We start from the raw sequence: 17,386 nt of genomic DNA on the forward strand, positions 1-17,386 counted from the left end.
TGTTGACTCTGCAGATCTTGCAGAAGGCATTAAACATTTATCTAATTTCATCTGGAAAAGGCTAAACTGGAATCTTTCTCTGCTTCTCAAAGTAGAAGCAGAACTCAGTGGTTTGAAGTTGCTGCTAATGGCTGAATGATGAAAGAAAATTTATTGCATAGTGATTATTCTATTATTGGGATAAGAATGCAAAACCATATGGTTTGGAGCATTTTGTTATGGCTTGCAGGTAATGTGGATGCTCTGTAGTGGTGCAGGGCTGCCAGCACCAAAGAAACTTCCCATCTTCTGTGACCACCCATTCCCAAAAATCTCATGCAGGATGTGCTTGGCTGATCTTATGTGAAGCCCTCAGACGTGAAAGACAAGATTAATTTTCCTCCTCTTCACTCAGGATCAAAGTGGTGCCTTGATGCAGCTCCTCAGGCTGCACTGACAGTGTCAGAGCACAGGGGAGGCTTCTGCCAGAAATGTGTGTGGGCTTTAGTGACTCTCTGAGGGTCCTAAGGGGCTCCAGACATTGTCCAGATTGGCACTGGTATAAATGCACCAGCACCTCCTGTTCCTGAGGATGAGTAGGAGGACTCTGAGCAAATTGGCTGCTCAGCTTCCCAGGCCTCTGCACAAACCCATCCAGGACCTCAAACTAACAAGAACCACATTCAAAGCAATTATCTGATCTTGTTTGGTTGGTTTTAATGTGATGTTTCTAGACACTGGTACAACAAACACACTCTTGTAAACTCTTGTAACAGTTGTTTGCAGTTAGTATCTTCAAGATGGTTTTATGTGTGTGATCATGACTAATATCCATCACTTCAGTGGGACTGTCACCCTCTGCTGCTGGGGGAAGTTTTTCCTACTAAGTCAATTATTTTCTCAGCTTGTTTACCATTTTTCTTTTTCCTTTTATTACCCTTTTAGTCACAAAACACAGATACAGATTTGCTCATATATTTCCAGATGAAAGTGCTTTGTGATTCACAGACCTAAATAATTAGGTCTTCACAGACCTCAGACTGGTTGTAAAGGCAGTTGGAGTCGTCATCTCTGGCTTTACACTTGGAAACAGAAAAAGTCTGTTGAGGGAAGGTGACCAAACCAGCTGAGAAGCGGAGCTGGGGCCAGACACCCCCTCTGAAGTGTACTCTGTTTTTCTAAGCATTAGGAGATGCTGCTGTGCCCATACTGCTAAAGGAGCCCCTCTCTTCTTGTCACAAACATCATTTTTAGCACGTGCACCAGCAGCTGGGAAGGTGCTGGATTCTTCTCCCCATGGCTCACCCAGAACAACAGCAGCTGCTCTCCCTCCTTGCACCTGGGACCATTTATTCCCCATTGTGTGTGATGGAAGCAGCAACTGCTGTTACCCAAAAAACCACCCCAGCCCCAACCCCTGGCCCTTTTACACTGAGCCAGGGGGGATGCTGCAGCCTGTTCCCTCCAGGAGATTTGTTTGAGGCTGTATTTCCTGGAATTGTATTTCCTGGAAGTGTCACCTTTGAATCAGAGATGACACAGCATCATATCAGAAGGCAAATGGCAAAAGCCCCTACATTTATTTGATCTTCTCTTCTTTTTAGACCTTAGTTTGCTACAGGTGGACCTGATTGGTCATTTAATCAATGCATTTCACATGCTTGGCTAATTAACAAGACATTGTAAATGTCTTTTTGTAAACATTTGTAAACAACCTCATGAGAAAACAGCAAAACAGATTGTTAAAAAACACCACCTTTAGATGATTTTAATATCTGACTATCACTGTTTAGCTCCAGCTCCCTAAAGCTTCCCAGGGAATTCATGGCAAAACTTATCCTGCTTCCTCTCTCTGTGACCAGGCTGTCACATCCTCACTGGAAGCATCATCTCCAGAGGAGTTTTGGGGCTGGTGCAGCACCAGTTTTGGGGCAGTTTTGGGAGGGAGGTGTGTGCTGTGCATGCCAGGGCTGCTGCTGGCCATGGGGCAATGGAGGTGCTCCTGTTGCTCACCCAGGCCAGGTTTGCCCCCCAGCTGAGGGAACTTTCCCCTGCTGAGGCAGGGCTGTGCAGGGCCAGGCTTTGCCACCAGCAGCGCTCACTCCCTGTCTGAGTGCTCAATCATTCCCTGTCTCAGTGCTGGTCCCTTGTCTCAGGACTCATTCCCAGTCTCAGTGTCATTCCCTGTCTCAGTGCTGGTCCCTTGTCTCAGGACTCATTCCCGGTCTCAGTGTCATTCCCTGTCTCAGTGCTGGTCCCTTGTCTCAGGACTCATTCCCGGTCTCATTCCCTGTCACAGAGCTCACTCCCTGTCTCAGAGCTCACTCCCTGTCTCAGTGCCGGTTCCTTGTCTCAGTGTCCTTCCCTGTCTCAGTGTCATTCCCTGTCTCAGGGCTCATTCCCTGTCTCAGTGCTCATTCCCTGTCTCAGTGTCATTCTCTGTCTCAGAGCTCATTCATTCCCTGTCTCAGAGCCCATTCCCTGTCTCAGAGCTCATTCTCTGTCTCAGTGCTCATTCATTCCCTGTCTCAGTGCTCATTCCCTGTCTCAGGGCTCACTCCCTGTCTCAGTGTCATTCCCTGTCTCAGTGTCATTCCCTGTCTCAGTGCTCATTCCCTGTCTCAGGGCTCACTCCCTGTCTCAGTGTCATTCCCTGTCTCAGGGCTCACTCCCTGTCTCAGTGTCATTCCCTGTCTCAGTGTCATTCCTTCAGTGCTCATTCCCTGTCTCAGTGTCATTCCTTCAGTGCCCATTCCCTGTCTCAGAGCTCATTCTCTGTCTCAGAGCTCATTCATTCCCTGTCTCAGTGTCATTCCCTGTCTCAGTGCTCATTCCCTGTCTCAGGGCTCACTCCCTGTCTCAGTGTCATTCCTTCAGTGCCCATTCCCTGTCTCAGAGCTCACTCCTTGTCTCCCCCCGCAGGTTCCTCTGGTGCCCAGCACGGCTCCTCTCCCAGCCAGGACCGTAAGTGGCACCCGGGGCAGAGCCCCAGCAGCCTGGGGGAGGGGGGCTGTGCCAGCCAGGGGTGCCCTTTGCTTCAGGGAGGGGGGGCTGTGAGTCTCTGCCTGCTCTCTGCCTCAGTTTCCCTCCAGGGTCTGGAGAAGGAATGGCCTGCTTGTTTCTGGGAGCTGCCCAGGAGGTACCTGATGAGCACCTGGGAAGGGCCACCCTGCTTTCACTTTCCTCCTCCTTGCTTGGCTCACTGTCTGAGGCTCCTGGGGCTGTCTCAGGGGACCTGTTGTGCTGTCCTTGCCATTAAAGCTCATGCCTCTGTTTTCCCCAGCCTGCTTCTCATCAGTCTTTTGGGGTGGGATTTGAGAAGAGCCAGGAATGGGTTTGTCTGGGGGGAGTCCTCAGAGGGAGGGTGGCTGTGGCCTCATTTGCAGTTGCAGGCTCTCCCTTGAGGTTCCTCAGCCATTGGCATCCAGCAGCCTGGTGTCTCCTCATGTCTGAGTGTGTTGGAACAACCTCCCTGAGAAAACCAAACTGGCTTTAAAGGTTGAAAGTGAATGAAAGCTGATTTGTTGCTTGCTAATGCAAGAGCTGTGCGTGGTAAGTCTCCAAAACGATGTTAAAAAATTGCTTCAAAGTTCTCTGGTGCAGATTTAATTTTAGTCATTCAACTTCCACATGACACTCTGATTTTAGGATGTGGGCTAAAGCCTTTGGAAGTGTGGGGCCAGGCAGCAAGGCAGAAACAATATTGCTTGGATGTGGTTATGGGCTTTTTCTACACCCCAGTCATCTGCATCCCAAGATTTTAGGATTGTCACTTCAGGCAAGGTGGGCAGGTAATAACAGTGTTATATTTACCACTGGGAGGCTTTCAGCAGTGTGAGCTGCTGCTGCTGTGTTTCTCAAAGGTACAGGAAGGTCTGTGTGTTTTCTTTCCCACTGCAATGTTCCTCATGGGCTCCTAAGCACTGCAGTACACAGAGATCTGCAGATGCTTCTGGCTGCACTCAGGCACTTCCAGCCCTTCCCAAGGTGGGTGTCTCTGCCTGGCCTTTGCTATTGGCTGTTTCTGAGGCTTCAGCCCATTAGAAACTTTACTTTCAGGGAGTGAAGTGGAATTTAAACTATCTGAATATAGTCCTTTGTGTCAAATCAAATGATTTGTTAAAGTGAGGCCAGATTTGTGGGGAGAATCAATCTTTTTTATTAGATCAACTGATGTGGAAAAAGCAAACAAACTTTCAGGCATATTAACCCCTCTGCTTGCCTGTGTTTGTATTTCAAGAATGGAGACACCTGTGTGCCAGGGGAGGCTGTGCTTGAGGTTATTCCTCAACAGTCTTGGTCTGAACACAGGCATGGATGGTATTTTTGGGTGTGCTTGTACACTTTTTGGGGAGAAGGAGTTTTTTCTCTCTGTATTTGGACACTAGATGTTACTACAGAACAAATAATGGGCTCTGCTCTGCAGCTGACTCATTGTGCAAGTCTGGGGCTAATTACTGAATCCCTGTGTGCCTCCATTTCCATCTGTAAAATGTCACAGATGCCCACCATTCATAAATCCCTTTCAGATTTCCAGATGAGGTGCTGTGTAAGTGTAGCCCAGCATTAGTTTATGCAGATTGTGCTGGAGGATAATACAAACCACATGCAGCAGAGGAGCCTCACAGATGTGTCTCCTTCCCCTGCAAAAGGCAAGGCCCAGGCTGATGAATTAGCACAGCACTAATTGGACTGAAATAGGAGATTGTTTTTGTACTGATGCAATTGTCACCATTCAAGTCCTCATTTACCAATGGCTCTTGGAGGTAGCCCAGTGCTTCCCTTTGAGTTGAGGAGAGCTGCAGTGCCTTGCCTTTGGCTGCACAGCAATTTACAGCAAACACCCCCGTGCCCTCATTCCCCACCTCTGGAGAGGGACTGGGCCATGCTGTGGTGGGAATGTGCATCCTGCTTGGCCTCCAGCTGCTCTTAGCACGTTTTTGCTGGCATTTCCTAATCTCCAAGCAGAGGCATTTGTTTGCAGTGCCACTCCTGGGTGTTGCACACACAGGAATCCCCATTTATTGATAAGAAAAGCTGTTCCCATGGCTGCAGGCGAGTGAGGGCCTGGCAGCTGTTCAGCATTAAGTCAGTTCTCAAAGTTTAAAGGATTTGTGGGCTGTGATGGTTTGGGTTCAGGCAATTAACTCTGGTGAAGTGCCTGAGAGTGTCTTACAGACACATTTCATGGAGAAAGATGAACTTAAACATTCAAGAGCTTTGATTTGATTAAGTGCCCTCAAGTTTCTGTATTGTGCTGTTTGGGCTAAACTCAATGGGTACAAAACCTAGGAGCTCTCTGACTGCAGGAGAATTATGGTTGTTGCTTCCCACTGCAATCTGGGCCCTGTGTTTGTTTTGAAGTGCCAAAATCACCGCTGTTGCCAGCAGCATCACATGGCAGCAGGCACCAGTGACTGTGCATTGGCCTCTAAAGCTTGAGCTGTGTCATTATAAAGCCCTGCTTGGAGCTTATTTGCCAGTGTATTATTGTTGCCTGGTGCTCAGAAGTGACTATTGATGGTGTGGGGTTGGAGGGATGGAGCTGTCTCTGGAGGTATCCAGTTCCTTCTTGGTGTATTGCAGGCAAATTGCACCATTCTGGCTTTGTCCAGTTTGGACTCTTCTCCCTGTTCCTCATCAGTGCTCGGAGGGAGGGTCAAAATTCATTGTCAGAACCTCCACAGCTGTAAAAGTAACACAATATTGAGGCAGAGTGTGTGGGGTGACAGGCTGGGAGAGAAGATTGGCTGACACCCAGCCTTACCCAGTGCTTGCCATGTTCCAGGAGAAATCTCCCCACATGTTAGGCATTCATTCATGGGTCTAAATGTGCCATTTAAGGCATTTTTAAGGAGAGTTTAAGGGTGGAATAATCTAGAAACCTCAAATTGAGGCTCCTCAAACTGCCACCAGCATGAGGGCTCTTAGGGGACATGCTGTTTGTCACAGGGCAGAGAAAGGGCACAGGCAAATGGTGATTAAAGTCTTGGTCCCATCAGAAAGTGAATAGATCCCCACATTTGGGAAATGTTTAGTGAGATTTGATTAAAACAATAGAATGCAGAAATCCTGGAAAACATTTTGATTATGAATATCCTTTGATTTTTTTCAATCTAAAATGAGTTGGAGGTGTAGCTTCTTTAGAAGAGTTAAAAATCTGAAGCTGAAACTGAAATGTGCCTGGCTAAGCCCAAGCAGATATTTCCTCTAGTAATTTTTCTTCACCCAGAAGTTAACAAGGCAACAATAGAAAACAAACCCAAACAAAAAGTCCTTTGCACAGCTCTGTGCTCCCCAGTAATGGGATGCAAATGTTACCTTGTTCTTCACATTATGGAGACCAGAGGATGTGAGAGATTTGCTGGGTCCCCTGAAACCCCATTGTCCCTGGGTGTCCTGGAGAACAAAACCACAGCTGCAGAGAAATGTGGGAAGGATTGCTCTTGCTGCTGCTCAGATCTCCAAGGACCACTGCAGAGCTCAGGGGGATTTAGATAAAGGGTAACCAGCAGCAGGAGGCAGAGTGAGGGTCCTTGAGGGATGTCCTGGAGCTGTGAGCCATTCCAGGAGCTCACTGGCCTTGTGCAGGGCTGGGGTGTTGGGTGGGGGCTGTGGGGGCCCTTCAGAGCCCCAGGGAGGGAGTGGAGGAGAATGGACAAACCATGGTGTGGTGACCCTGAGGCTGAAATGCTGACATGGGAAATCAAACCTTTGCAGAGTGCCCCCAGCAGCAGTATTAATAACAATCATCATCATCATCATCATCATCATCATCATCATCCTTGTGCATTTGCTGGAGAAAGGATGTGCAAACAGTATTTTGATGTTCAGGGAGCCAAATTCTTCTGAATTCTGACCATCCTTTTCAGTGGCTTAAAGAGTTGTTTTCCTTATTGGTCTTTCAGCTGATTTTTTGGTCTTGGCTAAAGGAAGCCAGTGCTAAGTGTTCAGGATGAGGAACAACTAGAGCTTGACTGAGCATCCTGAATGTCACAGGTTTGTGGGTTACAGGGACTTTGAGCAGAGAGGAGGTGTCCAACCCTAGAGCTGCTCTGCAGCCCAAGTAACGAAACTCAAAGCAGGGGTAGAATTTGAGGTCAAAAATCCCAACTGGAAACAAGATGCATATTTTCTATCTATCTAATGGTTAACTTTGGATGCAGTTCACTAAGGAAACCTTGCTTGTCTGGCTCTGGAGTGTCTTTATGAAACACAAACCCAGCTCAGCACACGTTGCTTGGCTCCAGACTGTGAGAGATTCCCTGTCCTGTGTTACACAGGTGCAGAACCAATATTGTGAGAGTCCCTGCAGACTTCACTGTGAGCCTGATTCAAATGTTTCCTTTTGTCCTGTCTGCTTCCTTATTTCATGTTCCACTGCACCATATTTTGACTGCATTTTCCCTGTGATTGCTTCTCCCAGCAGGGAGAGGCAGTCTGCTTTGTGAGGGATGTGAAACCATCTCAGTGTGAAGCCATCTCAATGTGAGAGGAAGTTTTGAGTGTAGTGGAGTTTCTGTGTGTTCTTCACTGGGTCCCATGAAGTTTCTCTCCATGTCATAGAGCAGGGATTGAGGAGGAATGAGTTCAGCTCAGTGATGGTGGGATCAAACATGGGATTTTGGCATAGTGAGGACTGGACTCACTGTAGTGTTTTCCCTGGGAAGGAGCCCCAGGCCCTATGGACATCATGCCCTCAGCTTCCTTGGCTGGAAAACCTGTGGAATCCCTCTTTAAATTTGGGGACTTTTAATCTAATTTAAATTTGTCTTGCTGTGAGAGGTTTCTAGATACATATCATCCTCCTACCTGTGTTCCTTTATTTTCTGTCCTTTTATTTGCTGTCTGCTTTGCTGCCATGCCCTGTGAACCAGGGCAGGGTTTGTTTGGTGCAAAATCAAAATTATTGAGTAGCCCCAGTGCCACCAGCATCACTTGGAGCTCCAGGATCAGCAGCTCCAGTCAGCAAGGCTTTAGCAAACATGCTGGAGAGGTAAAATCTTTGTTTTCAGGGTAACTTCAGTCAGGCTGTGTTAGTGAAATGTCCTTGTAAAAATAAAGATGATGTATTTCTATCCAAAAATGTTGCATCAAAACTCAGCCATTCCCTGCTAAACCTTCCTCTGGCAGATAGAGATGGATTGGACATGGATCTCACAGCTGATGGTTCCCTGTGAAGGAATTTTCCTGATCAAATTCCAAATGCTGACAGAGCACCAGCCTCACCAGCAGGATGGGGAAGAGCACAAATCCCCAGGCTGAGAGGAACTGTGGATAAAATTAGTGACTGGGGTGGGAGTGTGCATGTGTGAAATCTTAAATAAAACAATGTGAGTGATGTGAGCTGTTTAAGAATAGACCTGGGTATAATGGAGGGGTTTGGGCTTGATTTGCCAAATAAAAAAAATTGGAAAGCAAAATGATTTGGGAGAATCTGGAATGGAAAATTTTAAGGTTTTGACACAGTGTAGTAACTAAAATATGGGTTTGGGTCAACCAGAATTGTTTCTTTTGACCCAAACTAAACAATTTACTTTCACTTAAGACTATTTAATATGTTCATTTATTTTTAATTTAAGTGAGATTTGAAAAAAATGCTATTCAAAACTTAAGACTGAAACATTTAATTCAGAAGGTATGAAAAATAATTTAATTAAAAACCCCTAGAGATAATACTGCAAAACTTTTAAAAATTGCACCTATTTTTTTGTCACTTGAAACAATGTACCAAATTTTGTGTAGCTTCTTGAATAGTAGTTTTTACTCCAACAACTTGGAGTAATTTGTATTTTGTGATAAACTTTCTTTTCACTCAGTTTTGCTGAGGTTTTTCTTACAGACATTTCAAAATCACTGAATGTCATGATAATGAAAAAACATTTATTGTTTGTTTATGAAAAAGAAAAAAGCCTTTTCCTCTTTAAGAAGGAAAAGTAGAAAGTAGACATGAAAATGAAGTATGAACACTTTACAAGAGGAAAAGGATCAGATAGCAGTTCTCATAAGAAAGGAAATCTGAGCTGCTTTTTAAAGATAGCCAGTAAAGTTAAGGGTAAGGGTTGTTATAATAGAGATATGAGAGACATTACAAATGGGGGAATTTTGGCAGTGATTGGGGTCTCGTAGCAGAGATGGTGAATTATCTGGAATGAAGGTAAAAAGGCAGAAATATTCTGGAGGTGTTCTGTTTCATATTGATAGGCAACCTAATAACTCACAATTTCCAGGTGAAGATAAAACATTCCAGCCTGCAAAATCCTGATGTGAAAACTGTGGGAAAGAACAAACCCTCTTTGATCAAAGAGAACATCTTTAAGTTGCTCTGAGCTCCAGGTTCCTGATGTGGGACATGTTTTAATTGTGCTGATGACCAGGCTGAGGGAGATGTGGGGCTCTGCCAGTCCCAGAGTGGAACCTGGATCACAGAATGGTCTGAGCAGGAAGGACCCCAAAGGATCAGAGTTCCACTCTTGAGTGAACAGAGGTGGTGTATGAATGCAGGGTGGAAGGTGAGGCTGTGGCCAGGTTGGAGCCTGTAAATTTTGCCAGAACAGAGATTTGGTGCAGCTGGACATGGGAAGTGCTGGGGAGAAGAGGCACTGAGTGCACAGCTCCTCCCTGGGCTGGGTGATTTGGCCTTTCTGTCCCAGCACCAGGGCTCTGCCAGCTCTGTGGGGTCCTTCCCTTGCCACTGCCTTTGTCAAAGAGGGAGAGGAGGGGCAGGCACTGATCTCTCCTCTCTGCTGACCAGTGACAACATCTGAGGGAATGGCCTGGAGCTGTGTCAGGGGTATCAGGAAAGGTTCTTTCCCCTGGGCACTGGCACTGCCAGGGATTGGGCACAGCCCCGGGGCTGCCAGAGCTCCAGGAGAGCTTGGACAGCACTCCAGGGATGCCCAGGGTGGGATTGTTGGGGTGTCTGTGCGGGGCCAGGGGCTGCACTGGATGATCTTTGAGTCCCTTCCAGCTCAGGATATTCTGTGGTTTACAATGCACACAGCAAATAAATATCAGGGCAGTAAAAACAGAGCAGTGGAGTCTTAATGATCCTACACTAAACAAAACTCAGAGAGCTTCCCCTTGCAGAAATAGCTCCTGCTCTGGCTTTACTGGGACTGGAGCTGTGGCCAGGGTCAGAGCCCTTCCCTCCCTTTGATTCCTCAGGCCAGAGGCTACTGGGTGACAGAGGTGTCCATCCCCTCCCTGCCTGCTGTCAGCCCTCTGCCTTTCACGTGCTCAAACCCAGTCACACACAGCCTGTTCTAAACAAGCACAATTAATAAAGCCTATCTAGCCAACATCTGACTCTCATTAGAGGAAATGTGTTGAAAAAACAGATCCCAGGTTGGCTGTGATTTATGGCTTGGGCCTGCTATCCTTCACAGGCACTGGCGAAAGCTTTTGCAAAGGGCCAGAACATAAACTACTTAAGGAAACTCAGTAACCATGTAAAAAGGCTGGAAGGGTCAAATCAGACAAATTAAAGAGAGGTGGAGATGCAGGCCCAGGCTGGCTGTCCCCCAGCTGAGGGCCACCTAGGTAGGCACAGAAGATCTGTGTTCATATTTCTGCTGTGGAATTTGACTTGAAATTCCTCCTGTGGCAGTGTCAGAAAGTGTCACTGTTCTTTTTCTGGCTAAAATGTCCATATGTGTGTGGCAGTAAGGGGATGGAGGGGTCAGTGGTCTGGTGGTTTCTCTCAAGAGTGTCAAATAAAACATCAGTGCATGAGATCCTGGGTGCTCCCTGAGTTAATGGTGCTTCCTATTTCCCTTGGGCGTTTTGAGTTCATCTCTTTGCAGAGAAACACGGTGCACTGGGTGAATTTAGCGGAGTTCTTCCAGATTCACTCAGAGGCTGCTCTGAACTTGTCCTGGGGGAAGGTGTCTGCTGAGAAAAGCTGCTCTCCTGCTTACATTGACAGACAAAATGTTCTTCCAGCTGGACCTTCTCGAGCTGTGTCACTGATTTGTCAGGGCAGAGCCGTGGCTGTGGTGCTGCAGGAGCTGATGCTGCAGTTGCTGCTCACTCAGAGCTGTTGTGTTCAGTTCTGTGGAGCTGCTGTTGCCTTCCCAGGGCTCCACCATGGGCTGTTGGCAGCTCTGGTTTGCTGCCCTGCCCTGGGGACCACCCAGCCTGTCCTCTTTGTGCATGGCCATGCAATGGAAGTGCTGGACTAGGTCAGATGGAGAGGGAAGAGCTGCCAGGCAAGTTGTGGCACAAAAATCAAGTATTTTATTTTTTCCTCTGCCTATATGTTACATTTGGTCCTTTTTCATCCTTTGACCTTGGAGCCTGTACATTAAGCTAACAATGGATGAAAGGAAAGTGATCCTGGGAGGGGGGAAGTGTGTTGTTTGGAGTCTGAGCAGGTTGAAGCATGAGCTGCAGATGTGATTCTCAGTCCCTGAGCCTGCCTGTGTGCTATGCCCCATTGCACTGCAAGGTTGAAGTTTCTTGTAATAGCAAAATATGGTCTTGAAAAAAAACTGGCTGCAAAGACTTTATTTGTTTAAACAAAGGCTTTGTGATTCCAGAATTCTCCCCCCTTTCATATGCTATAAACCACCTCCTCTGCCTCCCCTCTGAAACACAAATTTTGGAGCAATCCATCAAGAAAAAGAGAGACAGAGCCTTGATCCCTTGACTTCAGTTGAGCTGTGCAATTTATATCTACTGAGCATCTGGCTGTAGGGAAACCAAAAGCTCTTTTAATAGTCTGCAGAGACTCTGGGTGTACAAATAAGTGTGGGCTGTCAGAGCTGAGAAATGGGGCAGAGGTGCCAGGAGGTTTCTTTGCCTTTTCACACAAAACTGACCTGTGGCCTCATGCTGAAAGCTGGGCTGGTTCTTCTTTTACTGCCCTCAGTGCCACTGTGATAACTGTGCTGAAATCATCAGAGCCCTGTTGGTATCAGGCTCTTTCCACACTGTTCTTGTTAGGAATTGAGTGAGGAGTTTGAAGACTTGTGGGGCTTGCAGGCTTGAGAAGCTGAAGTGTGCAACTATTTAATAATGAAATTATGCAGAGCAGGAGTGCCAGGTTAACAAAGCAGGAATTCCAGGTTAACAGAGCAGGAGTGCCAGGTTAACAAGGACCTGAAGTCATCACTCTCTGCTTTAGGCCACTCTCAGGGGTGTATCCAGACTGGAAGCCCAGCACAGATCTGGAGAGCTCAGATCATCTCCTGTTGGCAAAGCTGCAGCACTGGAGGCTGATCTTTAATCAAAGATGGGTTGAAATATCAACCTTTGTGTCGGGGTTAAGGGGGTCACAGCTGGTACAGAGCATCTGGGTTGTTATTTTCCAGCATGTGAAGTCTTCCATCTCTTCTCTGCATTAGAATTTTCCATCCCTGCAGTTGCATCCCAGCTGAAAGGAGGAATGGGAAAGGAGAGATGTGCTGGGACAGTCTGTTGTGGAGACAGACTGGGTGTCACAGGATATGCTGGTACTGTCTCATGTTCATTATCTCAATTATTTATCCTCCCTGCTGGAATATTTCTAAAACAAATCCTACCATGTGTTTTGAGGTTGGGATTCACAGAGTGAAATCACAACTCCTTTCTCAGAGTTTAGCTGGAAAAATACAAATCTGCCAACTAGGAATAGAAGAGAAATAAACTGTGGTTCTGTGTAGCAACAAGTGATGGATTTCTGCAGATATGGAAAGCGTCTGCTCTGCAGTCCCAGGTCAGAGAGTGTGTGCATTTGCCCCAGTGTTATATTTGTTCCATGAGAAATAATGATGTGAGATTCTCAAGCTTTTCTAAATAACACAGATTGCTTCCACCCTGATCAGAAAATTCAGCTTCACAGTCCCAGGCCTTGGAACCAGCAGCCATCAAGATCAGACACTAAATACTTCAGAGCATCGTGCTTAGGGAAGATATTTATTAGCTTGATTTGTCACCACCATTCTCAGTCTTTCTGCAAGGACAGCTGTGGATTCCAGCCCCTGGACAGTCCCTGGTGTGTTGTGAGGGAGCTTTGGATGGAGTGTCTGACACTGCAGCCCTGAGCATTCATCTCTGCCTTCAAAAGCCTTGTCTGCCTGTTGGTCAGATAAATAAATGTCACATGGATTTGTTGGCAGGACTCTTGCCTTAGTAAGGTCTTTTGCATGAGGATATCCACTTTCTGGATTATTTAAATGTCTTTTGGGCCCAGTCTAAGTACCTTGGGTGTGGATCTGGGTTTCCAGGCATTTCACAACAGAAAGGATCAGAGATCAAATCCAGCCTGAACTTAAGTAGTTCTGTTTCTGACCCAGGCTGTGTTTTCTGCCTGTTTCAACATCACTGACATGAAGATCATATTAGTACAAATATCACATGCAGTGACACTGCTGGTTTACCTCCTCTTCTGTCACTTTTTCCATTTAAACCAAACTCTTCCTGTTGCAAATGCACCTGAGAGGGCTCTTTGAGACACTCCTCAAGAGCAGAGAGAGCTGCTGGACTGGTGCTGTCCCTGAAGCCTGTCCTTCCCCTGGTTGATTCACCCGTGTGCACAGGGGTGGTACAAACCCCCTTTTTAATGAGCTGAGCTCTCCAGAGGGACCTGAAGCCGTCAGTCCATCTCAGAGATGGTTTTCAGGCAATTCAAGTCAGTCTCTCTAAACCTGTGGGAGTTACTAATATGTGCAAGCCAGCAGAAGTGAGAATGGGACTCTGTGTTTTATTTGCTCTGTAACACATCTGGTGCCTCTTTTGGCTCCTGGGAGCACTGGATTTATTCCCTCTTATCTTTCTGTGGGGATGAGCAAGATCAAAACCCTGAAGGCAGTTCCATACAGAAACCAATTCCCTGTTTCACATACCACAAGCAGATCCAGACCAAATAAGCCTCACCCATTTCCTTCCCCAAAGGACAATGCACTTATGGCACTTGCATGCTCATGGGTCACTTCAAGCCAAAAGAGATTGCCCAAGATCTATTACAGAAAATAAAAATAAAAGAAAGTCCATGTCAGTATTGACCTGTGAGGAAATCCCTCCATCTGAGTGTTCCTGAAGCATCAGATGCTTTTTCTGCAAAATGTTGTATATTATGAGGTGGAAAATCTATGTCTGGCTCCTTTAGGAAGCTACACAGCTCCTCATAGAGAGCCAGTGTGAGAATTCCTTTGGAAAGTGGATGCAATGGGTTGCTGTTAGCACTCAAAAAATCTTTTTAGCCTGTAAATCACCAGGGTGGAATAACCCAGCTTCCTGTTCTTCCAAGCCACGCACTCAAATCTTTGCATGGCTGAGATCCACCAGGGCATGCAATGTGCTCCACAAAGCCAGCAAGAGACTGGGGATGGAGATTGGAGAGGTGCCCTGGGGGGCCTTGTGCAACAGGGGACGAATCTTGTTAGGGGGGACAGCAGAGCCCTGGGGTTGGGGTGTTCCCTCAGGGCAGAATCCATGTTCACCCATTCCGTGCCATAGGGAACTTTTGGGTTTCCCCACCATCCTCTGCATCACTGCAGCCTCAGCTGCACATGAGCAGTCTGTGAGGGCTCAGGAACTACAGGACAACATTCCCAGCCCTATGGGAGCAGCAGAGTTAAATAATTCTGTGATGGTGTTCACAGGGGTCTGAGGATGAGGGAAGAGACAAGGATCTGACTCCATGTTTCAGAAGGCTTGATTTATTATTTTATGATATATATTATATTAAAACTATACTAAAAGAATACAAGAAAGGATTTCATCAGAAGGCTGGCTAAGAATAGAAAAGGAATAGAATGAATAACAAAGGTTTGTGTCTGGGACAGAGAGTCCAAGCCAGCTGACTGTGATTGGCCATTAATTAGAAACATCCAACATGAGACCAATCCCAGATGCACCTGTTGCATTCCACAGCAGCAGATAACCATTGGTTACATTTTGTTCCTGAGGCCTCTCAGCTTCTCAGGAGGAAAAATCCTAAGGAAAGGATTTTCCATAAAATGTGTCTGTGACATACTTCCATGGCCAGTTAATGGAAACCGAGTCAATGAAAGACTCTGGCCCTTAAGGAACACAAAACACACACACAGAGATGTGTTTCTGCTCTATGGGACATGAGCTGTGATTCATCACCTGAATATGGATGGTTTATCCTCTGAAATGCTCCATGCTGTAAATAGTTTTCCCTTTTTGAGAGCTGCTGGGCTTCAGAAGTCATGAGAGGTGAGGGGTCCAGCATGGAAAGCTTCTCTGAGAGCTGGGAATGGGCAGTTCCACCTTGCTGCAAAGCACTGGGAAAGCACCTTGTTGATTAAATCTCTGTTCAGGGCTTAATCCTCCTTCACTCACTTCAAAATTGCTGAGATGAAGCCAGAGGTGAAGCAGCAGGCCTTGTGTTTAGATAAGGAATGTCCTTTGGAGGGAGCAGCCTCTTTAACCTGCACTCAGAGCTCCTTCTGGCAGTGCTTGTTCTCACTGAGGCTCCTGCCAGGACTCCTTTGGTGGCTGCTCACTGTCTGCTGCTCCTCTGCAGCAAAGGGAGATGGAAACCACTTCATGCTGCAGCTCTGGGCTGCATCAGCCCTGGGATCTGCCTTGGGTTTCCTGGCTGTCACTGAGATGGATGCTCTGTCTCATTTGTTGGGAGTGGTAACATCCCTGGGAGCCCAGGGATGGAGCAGGACTCCACAGAGATGGGCATTTTGTGTATTCATTGCCTTCCTTGGTATTTAAACAGGAAAATAATAGAGGGGAGAGTATTAAAGGGTGTGGAGGTTGTGCAGCCTGATCAGTGAGGTGGGAGCAGGTGCCACACCAGCCTGCACCAGTGCCAGGACAAGTGTCTCTGCCTATGACAGCAGGTCATGCTGGTTGGCAGCATGAAAAGTCTCAAAACTGATTTTTATTTCATCTACCTTTTGCATTTTGGGAATTTCATTTCACACTCTGCCTCACTGAACATCCCCAAACAAGGTTCATGTAACATGGCTGGTGACCTGTGCACTGGATTTGAATATTTATTTTGCTCCATAACTGATATTGACTCTCTTTTCCATGAGCCCTGGATAAAGGGCTCAGCCTGGAGCTGTGGGTGAGCACACAGAGCAGCTGGCAGTGTGACATGACTGTGTTTTGTTCTCTCTGTGACATGACTGTGTTTTGTTCTCTAGAATGCATGAACTGCACCAGGCTGGCTGACATGAGTGAGAGGCTGAACACGCTGGAGGCCAAGGTAAGGAGCTGCCTTTACTCTCCTGTTCCACCATCATTTCCAAGAGTTTCTGCTGAAAACCACATTGAGTTGGCTGCCCTGGATTGATCAGTGCCTCTTCCTCTCTCCATGGCAGTGGCTGTGCCCTAGAACATGAGGCACTGTTTGCCTTTAGCCCTGCTCCTTCCCTTCCCCTTCCCATGTGGCTGCATCCCTGCCTCAGCCCAGCTCCTCCAAAATACTGCTCAGACCTCAGAAATACCTTGCCATGTAACATGTTTATTATTATTTATGATTATTAACACATAAACATGTGTTGCCATTGTGTTTATTTGTCACTGTCTGCCTGTCCCACCTGCCCTCCCTCTGCCCTGCTGTATTTCTTCAAGTGCAATCCAGTCCTGCTCTTTTTATCCCTTTTTCTGAAGGGTGGGAGGCTCTCATGCATAGTTTAGTGGAGACAAATATTAGGGGGAGACCTTCACATTGTTGTTTTTTTTCCTTACAAATAGTTTTAATTTCTACCTACTGGGATTCAGATAAATTGTTCCAGTCTAGCAACAAAGCAGCTGAGTCAGCATTCCCCTTTGATCTGTGGTCCCTCCTGTGACAGCCCACTCCTGGCTGCTACTTATCATGCTTTGGTCCCTTTAAGGCATTTACTGCTGTTATTATTCATTAACTGATGCTTATCAATGACATAAAAGAATTTAGGGAGAAACCTTTGTGGAGGGAGGTGGTGGTTGTGTGGTGTTTTTGAGGCCAGTACATGATATTATGGTAATTTGGGAATTGTTTGTGCTGAAATGAAGTCTGGAGCCTCCTCAAAGCCTTCCCAGTTTTATTTCACTACAGGAAAATGAAGGGGTGGGGGGAATGAAGTTCTGGGGAACAGGATTGTTCCAGTGGAAAAAACTGGTGTAGTGCAAAGGACCACAGGGAGCTGGGCTGTTTGTCTGAGCAGCAGGGGCTGGCACTGGGGGCCCTCTGGCAGGGCAGGACAGAGGGACAGGACAGAGGGACCCCTGTGTGTGCAATCCTGAGTGCAAGGGAGCCGCAGGCCTGGCCTCAGAGAGATGGGAATCAGCCCTTCCCTCCCAGGCTGGACCTTTCTTTGCTGTCCAGGATTTTCTCTGTCCGGCTGACTGGAGAAGGACAAGCAGAGGCTGTCCTGCCATCACTGCCCCCTCTGCTGCCTTGTGCTGCTCAGCACTGCTGTGGGAACTGTTGGGTTCCTGTTGCTGATTCCTTCAC

At 46.9% G+C, this 17,386-nt stretch overlaps 1 protein-coding gene across 2 annotated transcripts in view; it reads left to right on the forward strand.

Annotated features, from left to right (window-relative positions):
- Positions 1-17,386, forward strand: part of COL26A1 (collagen type XXVI alpha 1 chain) — a 167,543-nt gene that overhangs the window by 109,572 nt on the left and 40,585 nt on the right. For both annotated transcript variants that reach the window (XM_066563575.1, XM_066563576.1), the window contains exon 4: positions 16,092-16,153. In XM_066563575.1, the coding sequence (XP_066419672.1) occupies positions 16,092-16,153 (62 nt within the window). The remainder of the gene's footprint in view (positions 1-16,091; positions 16,154-17,386) is intronic.

This window comes from Molothrus aeneus, chromosome 20 (assembly GCF_037042795.1).
Source record: "Molothrus aeneus isolate 106 chromosome 20, BPBGC_Maene_1.0, whole genome shotgun sequence".
Taxonomy (NCBI): Eukaryota; Metazoa; Chordata; class Aves; order Passeriformes; family Icteridae; genus Molothrus; species Molothrus aeneus.